The sequence below is a fragment of the Biomphalaria glabrata genome, chromosome 7 (genome assembly GCF_947242115.1).
Source record: "Biomphalaria glabrata chromosome 7, xgBioGlab47.1, whole genome shotgun sequence".
In the NCBI taxonomy this organism is placed as follows: Eukaryota; Metazoa; Mollusca; class Gastropoda; family Planorbidae; genus Biomphalaria; species Biomphalaria glabrata.
Window position 1 is genome coordinate 20,554,173 of NC_074717.1, and position 12,940 is coordinate 20,567,112.

Below are 12,940 nucleotides of genomic sequence, written 5' to 3' on the forward strand. Positions count from 1 at the left end.
TACCTCTATACCATTCTTTTGGTAACCTTCAATCCAATCCTTTATTCATAATAAGCAAATAACCAAAAACATAGGACCTATTTTTTTTTTATAGTCTTAAAGACGTCGGGTTAGTGTGAACATAGTCAGGGCAATGTATAACAGGGCCCTGAAACTATAAATTAGTAGTCAAACTACTTATTTCCTGATGTTAAAAGTTAGTATTGTATGCAGTATTCTATTGGTAATGAAATTGAATCATATTAATAGGTTGATCAGTTCATTGCGAGATCCCAGGATTTCTCTGTCAAGAAGTAATTCAGATATTACATTTAAAATCTTAAACACTTGAACATGTGGCCAAACATGGATCAATAAAGAAGCATAAATAAGGAAAAGAAAAATTAAGAGATAAAAGCAAAAATTGCAGGAATCTTCCCAAAATATACAATAAAATTACTAATCTGTTAGTTGCCAGTTTGGAATAAACTACTGAAGAACCTCATTTAGTCTTATGATAATGTTTGAGAAGGAACATTCACAACACTATTTACACCCCCGGCAGACACAGCCACGTTAAGTGTTGAAGGAACACTAATGCATATTCACACAAATGGAGACATTAACTCCTTTAGTTCCAATGACTTTGAACAATTCAGTTGCTTGACGTCCGTGAAACAATAATTGGTAACCAATTGATGAATGCAGCAGATAAATTGAGCACTATGAATGCAAGTGCAGAAAACAAACAAACATGAACATGTTGATGATTATTGTGGCAATAGTTGTACAGAGTAGAAGCACTGAGAGCAGAATGTTATAACTGCAAAAAGCTGTTACTGAATTTTAAAGAGGTACAATCTATATGACAGGGTCATATTTTGTAATGATTGGCTTGGCTTACAGTGCAATTTACACAAGTAACTTAAAATGTGAACTTGTAAGGTTTCATGTAGAAGGTTGTTAATAAAGATGTTAAACAGGAAATTAATTTGGACACAATTATGAATGACCTATCAGCAATTAGTTTATTGATAGGAAATTGTATGCCTTGTATATTGATATGTATAATCATAGGGTAGAAAAAAATAAATGTTGAGTAAAGATGGAGGAATTGAATATTACTTTTATAATTAGCCTGTAACAAGAACTGGTTGGTTTTGTGTTATTTCACACAATTCTTGTTTGAAGCACAATTTTATTTATAGTATTAGCTTTTGCTAGAGGGTTATCTATTTCTTTCTACAATGATGTGTGGATGCATACTAAGCTGCCTAGATAAACAAAAGTATTTAACCTTTAAAGAGAATGATAATCATACTCAGTAATTTACGATTTTGTGATTGCTGATTAAGTTATATAGATTAAATACTAGGAAATTGCTGGAACAAGACTTTAATAGTTGATTCAAACAAAGCAACAGAGTTAGCAAACATGTTTTTATTGTTTTTCATCTCAAAATGTTTTTAAATCTCTTTTATCATGAGGATATAGCTTTTGTTTAACATCTTGGTTGTTAATTGTTTGTTATTATTGTTATCATTCATTCACTAGAAGGATCAAGGTTTATGCAAGGGAAACAAAAAAATATTATCATTAATAATAATTATTATGATTATAATATCTAAATTAAATTTGTATAAAGAGAGGGGGACATTTTAACGTTTTAAGCTAATGTTTTAAATCCTTTTCCACCATCTAGGATGCAATGTTATGTCAAGAGGAATTTTTTTATTACATCCTGCAAGTAAACATGGTGAAAGGATAGATATTGTGTAAAAATACTCTTCACAGGCCAGTGGCTATACAGCATCTTATTAATCTTTGGACTCAAAGACAAGCATTATTATATGAAAAAAAAAAAAAAACAAAAAACTCAAAAACTTTTTGCTGAGGTTCCCTTTCCTGACCCTCCTAGCCTGTGCATGCATTTTTACAGAACTACCAACTCAGATATCTGCCTTTTTACAAGCTATTTCTTTTAACACAGATAATTTAACTATTTGTATCTAGGAAGTAACTTATTCTAAATATAAGACTAAAGCATAAACAGTCACTAGAATCTATGAGCGTAGCCAAGAGGGGTTCTGAGCTTAATAAGCTCTCCAGAGGTTTTTGATTTTAACCCCCCCCCTCCTAGGGGTTTGAAGCTAAAAACCACCTCTTCAAAATAAAATCAAAGCAAACAACAGTCACAAAATTCTATGAGCCTAGCCAAGGGGGGTTTTGAGTTAAACCCCCTTCCAGAAGGTTTTATGTTTAAAAACCCCTCCAGATGGTTTAGAGTTTACCCCCCCCCCCCCCCAAGAGAGTTTTGATGTTGAAAACCCCCTCTTCAATATTATTCTAAAGCAAACTTCAGTCACCAAATTCTATGAACATAGCTAAGGGTGTTTTGAGTTTGTTTAAAAACACCCTCTATAGATTTTTTAGTTTAACCCACCCCCAGATGTTTTTGATGATAAAAGTTCCCTTTTCAATATAAAATCTTAAGCAAACTCTGCCCTGGGACCCGCTGGGGGATCTAACAGTGCCCCTCACCCAGCCCCCATGGCTGGCAAAGGCTGGGTACCTACAGTCTTTCAACTATCTCTAGGAAGAGCTTATTCTAGGCTACAATAAATGTCTTCCGAAAGAATGAATGAAGGATTGGAATGTAATAAAGATTAATTATGTACACACTCACAAACACACACACATTTATATGAGGGGGAGTAAAAAAAAATCTCCCACCCAAAAAAATCCTGTCTATGCCCATGGTGTGTATTACATACTACTTTAAGTAATTACTAGTAGATCTATACTCATAACACATCATTATTCATAATATTATGATATAGATCTAGATGTATAGAAATATTAATATATTATATAGGCCTATACTCAACTATACTACTATAGGAGTATAGCCTATATGGATAGTATATCAGTAAAACAATCATAATCATGATGATGATATTGATAATGCCAATAATGATATTATATATATATATATATATATATATATATATATATATATATATAAAATATAATATATATATTAAATTATTATTAATTATATTGTCTTTATAGAGTATAATATATATTATATATATAGTAAATAATGTATAGATTATAGTCTATTAAGTCTATATAGATCTAGATCTACTGTACTATCTAGAGAGAATATATATTACAATATTATATTTAATGTGTATATATTTATATAATTATACTTAATTATAGTTTATAGAATATTATAGATCTAGATTCTAGATATCTATTCTAACTCTAGACACTCTAGTCTAGATAACTAGATTCTAGAAATAGTTAGTACTACTCTACTATAGTATACTATACTATACTTATTAATTAATACTATTATACTAGATTTAGATCTGTAAAAAATGTTTTACATGATCTTGATCTATATAAATATAGTTAATAAGTTAATATAGTATCTAAGTATCTAGATCTAGACTCTAATAGTAGAATAACTTATAAATAACTAATTTACTAAACTTATAAGTCACAATATTATAACTATAAGTCCTAAATTATAATCGTGATGATTGTTTATATAGATCTAGAAAAGATCTAGATTCTAGTAATAAATACTAATATACTTATACCGGTACTAGAATCTAAAAAGTAAATTAAATATTATTTATTATATGATGATAAAATTAGATAATGATCATATATAATATATGATATGAATTATGACGTGAAAATATATGATTAATTATCATTATAGACTATTATTATAATCATGATCATCATCATCATACCCGCGACATATTTGATAATCATGTTTAAATTCGAAGTCGAAAGCTAATGCTAAGATATTAAATTTAAAGATTACTAGACTAGATCTAGATCTATAACTATAACTAAGAACACACTATAAGTATAATAATTAATATACGTCACTAGACTACTAGAGTCAGAGAGAGAAGCCCTTTTGAATCAACGTTTATGCACACATAGATCTAGATAAGAGTAAAATATCCTAGACACAATTATTTATTTCCTGTTTGCTAGTGTACCTCTGTAACTGTAAGACTAAGAGACTTGACATAAACTTACCTAGAACTAGAGATTTAGTATAGCTTGCACATTATTGTTGACATTCGCAAATTTACAAACAATTGCAAATTGTATTTATTCAAGTTAGGTCTATAGATGTATACTCATATAGATTTAGAATTTTAGATAGGTCTATACACTGGCGGATCCAGGGAGGGGGCGGTAGGGGCGATCGCCCCCCCCACTCGGCCGACTCTCCCCCCCCCCGAAGGGGGGGGGGGCGGACGAATTTTAGTATAGAATTCACACAATTTGTATACGAATTAATACTTATGTTAATAATATATACTAATTATTTATATTTCAACCTATTTTTAGATTATTTCGCCCCCCCCCTTCTAGTAATTTGGACGATTTGGTAGGGTCGGGAGGGGGCGATGGCATCAATCCGCCCCCCCCCCCACCATAAACTTTCGAGTGGGGGGGGGGTGGGTGGTCCTATTTATTTGTAGAAATCACAGCTTGCTAACAGAATCAATTAAATATCTATATGTTAAAACTTTTTATTGGTATTTTAACAGGTCTTTATATTATGTCGTTCATCTTTGGCCGATTGAAAGGGGGGGAGCGAATACCTCTACTGCCCTTCCCATCTAAAACCTTTGAGTGGGGGGGGGGCGGTCCTACTTTTATGGAGAAATCATAGTATGTGAACAAAATTAGTCGAATATCTATATAATATAAATAGGTGGAAGTGCGATACATTCAATCACCTTCACCCCCATCGGACAAACCAATACTTTTTCTTTTGGTATTACAGTAAGAAACTACAAAAAAAAAAAAAAAACTGTCACTAATATAATTTATATATGCTATAAAGTAAATTCTTATATCGAGTCGCCCAACCCCTATTCTTTAATGCAAAATGCAATCATTAGCAGAAATTATAAAAAGGAGGGAGGATTAATCGTTTTCATTTTACCGCCCTTCCCCTTTCCAGACAGAGTTTGTGTAATTTCACATGAGTATATCATAACTATTTTAAGAAAGACTTTGCTTTGGAAAAGTTATAATTCAAACGAAATTTTTCAATATATCAGTCACGGTTGAGATGAGTTCAAAAGCCAGATAATCTTTTCCTAGTCGACTTTTTCCAACCTTTACTCTATTTCATATTTTTCTAGTTAAATAAATTTAGGACTATAACTCACAATTTATGCTTACATTTTATTGAATATTATTAATCGAATTTTTTTTGTTTCGGCGACGATCCTCAAAGCCTTAATCTAAATATGTTGGGTATCTTATCTTTTCAAAGAACAAATCGGTTGTATTTGCAATGTATTAAGGGACTATAAATTCATATTAGAATATTTGAATATTTTTCCATATTATTCAAAAGGCCCTTTATAATAGAATGAATAATGAGCTGTAGGTCAGGAGAATGCGTTACTGCAGTGAAGAATGCCAAAAAAAACGCTTTTAGCGTTGAAGTTTCGCCCCGAACCTCACTGATGAATAATAAGCTGTAGATGTCAGGAGAATGCGTTTCTGCAGTGAAGAATGCAAGAAAACGCTTTTGGAGTTGGGGCGAACCCACTGATAAATAATGAGCTGTAGATGTCAGGAAAATGCGTTTCAGCCGTGAAAAATGCAAGGAAACGATTTTGGCGTCGGGGCTTCGCCCCGAACCCCACTAATAAGTAATAAGCTGTAGATGTCAGGAGAATGCGTTTCTGCAGTGAAAAATGCAAGAAAACGCTTTTTGCGTCGGGGCTTCGCCCCGAACCCCACTGATAAACAATAAGCTGTAGATGTCAGGAGAATGCGTTTCTGCAGTGAAAAATGGAAGAAAATGCTTTTTGCGTCGGGGCTTCGCCCCGAACCCCACTAATAAACAATAAGCTGTAGATGTCAGGAGAATGCGTTCCTGCAGTGAAAAATGCAAGAAAACGTCGGGGCTTCGCTCCGAACCCCACTAATAAGTAATAAGCTGTAGATGTCAGGAGAATGCGTTTCTGCAGTGAAGAATGCAAGAAAACGCTTTTGGAGTTGGGGCGAACCCACTGATAAATAATGAGCTGTAGATGTCAGGAAAATGCGTTTTAGCCGTGAAAAATGCAAGGAAACGATTTTGGCGTCGGGGCTTCGCCCCGAACCCCACTAATAAGTAATAAGCTGTAGATGTCAGGAGAATGCGTTTCTGCAGTGAAAAATGCAAGAAAACGCTTTTTGCGTCGGGGCTTCGCCCCGAACCCCACTAATAAACAATAAGCTGTAGATGTCAGGAGAATGCGTTCCTGCAGTGAAAAATGCAAGAAAACGTCGGGGCTTCGCCCCGAACCCCACTAATAAGTAATAAGCTGTAGATGTCAGGAGAATGCGTTTCTGTAGTGAAAAAGGCAAGAAACGCTTTTTGCGTCGGGGCTTCGCCCCGAACCCCACTGATAAATAATGAGCTGTAGATGTCAGGACAAAGCGTTTCTGCAGTGAAAAATGCAAGAAAGCACTTTTGATTGTCGGGGCTTCGCTCCGAACCCCACTGAGGAAACTTACAGCTCTTTCCCAGACCCCCAAGCGTGCAAGAGAAAGGCCTCAACATGACTGTTTTTTTTCCTGGTTTTTTTTTCGCCGAAGATTGAGAAACAGTCTTATTTTATTCTCATATATCGAATATATATATATATATATATATATATATATATATATATATATATATATATATATATATGTGCTGAACGCACGTTTATGCATAGGGTTAGGGTTCACTGGGCGTTAGGGTTAGGGTTTGGAAAAAAATCGCCCCCCCCCACTCCAAAGTTCTGGATCCGCCAGTGGGTCTATATAGATCTAGATCTAGTACTACTTTGAAAATATCTAATAAAAAGTATTACAAAAAAGGGAGGGTATCATTACTGCAACAGATCTAACTAGATCTATATATCTGTATCTAGATTTTGCTTCTATGATATGAATAATAAAAAAAAAAAAATTGGCAAAGGCGAAGTTTTGTTTCCCCCTCTTTAGTGCCAATATTGGGGAGAGAACTCTACTTTCGGTTCTGTTGAAACTTCGGTGTAACCTTCTGGCATTAAGTGATCTGGATATATAGATCTAGAATCTAGATCTAGATCTATTTATATATAAAAATCTATTATATAGGACTAGAGTCTATAGATCCCTATAAACAAATAAATAATAGATCAACTAGATCTAATATTGATACATTCAATGATTGACACTCAGTACAAATGTGCATTTCATTTCATCTTTTTTAAGTAACACTTAGACTTAGACGTAGGACGTAGGGTCTTAGCACTGACTAAGCTAGTGTACTGAGTCTAGTGACAGCTGCTTAAAATTAAAAATGTTAAAAATTATTAAAATAAAATTTATAAATGTCTTAAAAATTCAGTGTACTGTATAAAAAAATACTATAGATCTAATAATCTAATTAATCTAATTAATTTGCTAGAACTAGATCTAAATAATCTAAATTCTAATTCATGATCTAGAATCTAGTCTAGACTCTTCTAGTATTAAACTAGATTTTACTAGCTAACTAGGACTAGAGATCTAAATAATCAATTATATATTATAGATCTAATATATAATCTAATTCTAAAAGTCTGTCAAGATTGACTCAAGATCCTAAGTAGAATATAAACTATAAAGTATAATAACTTAAACTATTAACTATCATCTTATGATCTTAGTTATTATTATTTCATTGTATCATCTAGACGATTCTAGAAAATTGAACCATGTTTCGAAGTAGAATAAATCATTTATTAAGGTAATTCAACAGATACTGAGACAGATTTAGATTCTCTTTCTTTTAACTCTTTTATAGTGTTTTTAATTATATATAAATATATATTTATATATTATTTATATACTCATTTGATAGCATTGTCTTCATTTTTTTTTTCAATTCTGAAGATTATGCATAAGAAGTATTTAACCAGACCAAGCAAACCCAGTTGAGTTACAATATTTTGCCAAATCTAATGCAGATAAAGCAGTTGTCTGGATTTGAGGGCTTCTACTTAAAGTTGTCTTTTTGTCATCTTCAGCAAGGGCCTTTCCATGAGTCTCAAATGTATGTCCTACAACATTAGTGAGAGCTCTCAAGCTGTCTCTTTAAGCTTTTTAAGAGACATCTGCTTTCTTTTATGCCAGTGAGAGCAAAATGGTGCCTGATTTGATCATTATAGTACTATGGGCTGTAAGGGGGGTGGCACCTCTGTTATACTATCCTCTTTTTTTTAAAAGCTCTAAGTTTAGCTGTTTTAATAATAGTGTTACTCTATTCCAATCCTTGGCTATCCCTTGTCTGTTGGGGCACCATACAAGAACTGTCAACTGTCTTTCTCCATTCCTCTCTTTCCTTTGCCTTGGTGTATATAGTTTCATTTACTGACAGGCCTGTCCATTCTTTGATGTTGTCTTCCCATCACTTTCTCTGTCTTCCTCTTCTTCATCTTCCTGGTACTGTTCCCTGAAGGAAGGTCTTTGCTAGCCCTGAGAACCTTGTGATGTGGCCATAGAGTTTGAGTTTACATTTTTTACAGTGGTTGGCAGGTCATTATGGGGTCCAGTTGCTGTATTAATCCTGTTTCTTATCCCTTCATTTGTGTTGTAGTCTTTGTAAGTGACACCTAAGTTCTTTCTTAAGTATCTTAGTTCCATTGCTAGGATTCTCTTCTCAAGATCTGCAGTCAGTGCCCAAGATTCTCATTCATATAAGAATATGGCCGTGACCAGGGAGTGCATCAGTCTGATTTTAGGGTTGAGGGCTATGACTTTCTCGGTTCAGATTATTTTGAGTTTTTCAAGTGCTGCTGTAGACTGTGCAATTCTGGCCAATAGTTCAGGTTTTGTTCCTTCATTTTAGACAATAGTTCCAAGATATTTAAAGCTACTGACACTTGTCAAATGTGAATTTCTTATATTTTGCATCTGTCATAAATTTTTTCTTGTGGATCCCAAAACACATACATACACATATTGGTCTAACCATGGTAAAATTGTATTTTAGTTTTATGCTTTTTTTAATTTGTAAAAATGTATTTGAATAAACCCTAATATCCTTTTTCTTATTTCTTAAATATTTCATCATTATGGGGTTCCATGATAACTTCTGTTTTCATTTAAATTATAATGACACCTCTAGAGGTATTTTGTGCTTTCAGTCTGTGTAACTAGTTTACTGTTTGTTTCTCTTAATAGTTGGCCTTTTTGTTTTCCAGGGCTTACCCAAGTTTGAATCTTAGAGTTGAAGTACACAAAGATCAACACAAAGCTTTGGCCTTATTACCTGGGCTTCGATTTGACGATATCAGTCATACTGGTATCTATAGTCTTGTATTTGTTTGACTAGTCAGTTTAGGAAACACTTTAATCAATTTTTAATTTATCTTTTAAAGCATTTGTGCATTTGTGCATTTCACTTTTTTTTTTTTTTTTTTCAAAGAATTAAATTTGCCATCAGAGTTAGTTTTTGTCTTAAATTTATTTAATAATTGTAGGTCAACCAGATCTTCATCGATTAATGAACTTGATTGGTCGAGTAGAACATGCTGCCCTGTATGAGAATATCAACTCTTTCATTGACTATCAAAACTTAGTCCGTAAAGGTATAGGAAGTTATGCTAAAGCAGTTGTCATGGAAATTCGTAGACACTTTTATGAGACCACAACTCCCAAGTCTCCAATTCAGGTAATCAATTAGATAATAGCAATAAGAAAAAAAAATGAGCCAGTATTAATTTAAAACCTCTGTAGTAAAATCTTGTTTATGATTTTAAAGTTGGTCTGAAAGTCATGACTTTAGTCTTTGACATTCATATATGTTAAATTGGTAATCAGTTAAGTCTGAGTATTACTCGCCATAGAAATAAGTGAATTTCTTAATATAAGCTTAACTTTAGGATTCCTTTATTCCATGAGATTCTAACCCTAGTTATATGGTATCTACTTGATGGGTTATATACCCAAAGCCATGTTAACGTTTGACCTAAACAGTGCTTAGTAATCAAATGAACTGTTTTCATTAATGGTTCTATTGCAGACTTTTTTATGTTTCTTATATAAAGTATGCACTAGTTTGAAAGTTTGATATTTATTTATAATTATAAGTTTATTTGGTTTGACTTTCAGGTTTCTCTTAAATTAACCGGCATGATGGATACCATGTACACAGTCCGCAGCAGTGCTACTTTTGGTGGGCGGCAGCGTGCTTCCATTATGGTGAAGTCATGCAACTCCCTTGTTCACCGGGAATCTGGTTTGACAGAACAAATTCCAGACTGGTGGAGGCTAAAATTCCTGCGCCTGCTTCCTGAAATGCCTGACAATTACCGCCCAATCGTACCACCCGATTCTGTTGGGAAAACATTTTCTCACCACGTTCTTGTGCCCCTGCGAGACACTGATACCAGTGGCAGAACAAGGCATCCATCATACACGCGGTATTTTATAGACAACATAAGCATTGCTGCTAACCGAAATTTCTACCCCAATCTGGCCAACTTGTTACACGATTTTTACGTGATGAGAATTTCTGTTGTTCACTTTTCACCATCTGTGTGGGGTGATTCATTAGTTGTGGAAACCTTTCAAGACCCTGCTGATGATCTGAAAATTCATTGTTTTATAAGTAAAGATGGTGCCATTAAATGGTATGGCTGCTTGGAGTATTATGAAGCAATGTTTGAACCTGAAGTAGAGACTCCAGCCTACATGTTGAACTTTCCAACTTCTGAAAGATAATTATACATATATACATATATATTGTTTTTTTATATTTGGCTTAAATGTCTTAAAGGTTGAGGCTGTTATTCTGTACAAAATGTCTTGTTGGTATCACAGTTAAAATAAGATAATATGATAAAACTTGTCTTTTTTTGTCAATTATGTTGTATTTTTCTCATTTCAATAGGTTTATGTCATGACATTTAATTGATAGAGATGGCTGTCTGGTTGTGTAGTATGAGCTATAAACATCCCCAAATTGAACCCTGTCTCCTTCCATCCACTGCTGTCCTTTCTTAAACTGTTTGTTGTGTAAAATAATGAGAAAATAACTTTACACATTGGTAATGCCTTAAAGTTAGAAACTTAGAACTGAACTTACAGAAGTTAGGGCTAACCCTAACCCTCAAGATTTTAACTATTGGACAATGATTAGAATATAATTGCCAGTTGAGCTTGCAACATTTTAAAAATGCTGCTTGACAATATCTTCCCTATAAATTTGTTAAGAGAACTTCTGTTAAGTCTGTCTTGGTATAAGGGCTTAATTTTCTGATGCATCATGATAGGCGTTAACTTTTAAATCTCTATGTGCTAGAAAGGTTACAACTAAACAACATGACATCTGTGAATCTATCAAAGAGAAATGTCAATGATGTAAATAAAAACAAAATATTAAATTCTAATGTTAATAGTTAAAAATATATCTTGTAACATTTAGTCTCATTTTACAAGACACAGGATAACCAATATTGATATATATATGTATTTGTAATTTTGTCATATTTATGTATAATTGTAATATTTTTGCTGTCTAAAAAGAAATATAAAAAAATAAGATAAATTTGAGGTTAGTAACCTATCTTGCAACCAATATACAATTTTGATTAATTGAATTGATAAGTATTTGTATAGAATTGGTAACATATTTGACATAATTTGTACTGGGTTACAATTGCTATTATATACTCACTTGTATTTTAAAAAAATTAACAAACTAAAGATAAAAATATGATATCAAAGCATTCCAATCAATTTTCAACTTTCGGTTTGGTGGAAGCTGTGTCAGTTGATAGCATAAGTCTTGTAAGATATTTAAATGTCAATTTTTTGTTTATTACTTGTATACATGAAAAGATTTACTTACTACTTCTTTGAGAATTTTTTTTTTCACAAACAGCCTAAAACGTTTTTTAAAACATTTTCTTGTATAGAAATGAAACTAAACAGGAAATAAGTTCATGAATCTCAGGAAATATACTTGTATGTTTTACTTTTTAATTGTCTTTAAGGGATTTTATTCTCCTGTGCATTATGTCAAGCAAATCTAAACAAGATTCATAATGTTCACAATTTTACCAAACTTTTCTAAAGAGTATTAGAAATTTTTAATGATTACACAGGGATTGATGTTTTTCTATTAATAGTCCTTAATAAATAAATTGTAAAAAAAATACAACAAAGTGCTAAAAAAGATATTGGCATTTCTAACATTCACATTTTTAAAAACATTTCTTAGCTGTTTACATCTGAAATTATAATTCATGGGAAAGAAATAAAAGTCCAAATGTTTTTTTTATCCATATTAAAAATGAACTCAAAGAAAGTTCCTTTAAGCTATCTAGGCCAAACAAGAACATTTGGTGTATCAGAAAGTCATTGCAAATTTTTATAAATTATACTGGTAAGAAATAGATCTTTTTCTGCTTTGAGAGACATTGGTTTCTTGCAATTTTTTTAGTTTTACAATGGGATTCCTTTTTATTTTCTGGCTGTTTAAAAAGTTTAACTGCAGCCGATTAATATAATATATTTTTTTAAAGTTGAAACCTATGCAATGAATGTTACTTTGAAGTATTCTTGAACTACTGTGCATTTTTGAGAGATCATTTATTTGCATAAACTTATGTGCAATTAAATTCACGCCAAAGATATTAACTATTCAAGAAGAAAAAAGGGAAAGATAAATCATATTAATGAAAAGGACTAACAAAAAAAAAAAATGTTCACCATATGACTATAAATTTGTGTGTAATACAGACCCAATTATAAACAAAATGTTAATGATAGCATGTTTTTTTGTTTTTTTTTTGTATTGTTATTTAATAATGTTTTTTTTTTTTGCAAAGCTAATATCAACTCACTGTCTTTCTATCTATCGGGTAAAAAGTTTGTACAAGTTATTTCTCCCACACCC

General features: G+C 32.4%; 2 protein-coding genes across 10 annotated transcripts in view; one reads left to right on the forward strand and one right to left on the reverse strand.

Moving 5' to 3' along the window:
- The window catches only part of LOC106070801 (1-phosphatidylinositol 4,5-bisphosphate phosphodiesterase gamma-1-like), a 60,579-nt gene extending 56,395 nt beyond the window's left edge, over positions 1–4,184 (reverse strand). For 3 of the 8 annotated variants that reach the window (XM_056037027.1, XM_056037026.1, XM_056037019.1), the window contains exon 1: positions 3,864–3,987. The gene's annotated coding sequence lies outside the window, so the exon portion shown is untranslated. The other 5 variants (XM_056037021.1, XM_056037025.1, XM_056037020.1 and 2 more) reach the window with 5 other exon arrangements.
- Positions 4,185–7,039: 2,855 nt separating this feature from the next.
- On the forward strand, positions 7,040–12,812 carry LOC106072633 (uncharacterized). Of its 2 annotated transcripts, none has more exons than XM_056036136.1 (4): positions 7,040–7,265; positions 9,240–9,340; positions 9,519–9,709; positions 10,150–12,812. In XM_056036136.1, the coding sequence occupies exons 1-4, from the start codon at positions 7,219–7,221 to the stop codon at positions 10,759–10,761; spliced, it is 951 nt and encodes a 316-aa protein (XP_055892111.1). In that variant the 5' UTR covers positions 7,040–7,218; the 3' UTR covers positions 10,762–12,812. The 2 variants fall into 2 exon arrangements, with proteins under 2 accessions (XP_055892111.1, XP_055892112.1); XM_056036137.1 differs by lacking the exon at positions 7,040–7,265 and adding an exon at positions 7,492–7,783.
- Positions 12,813–12,940: the final 128 nt, after the last annotated feature.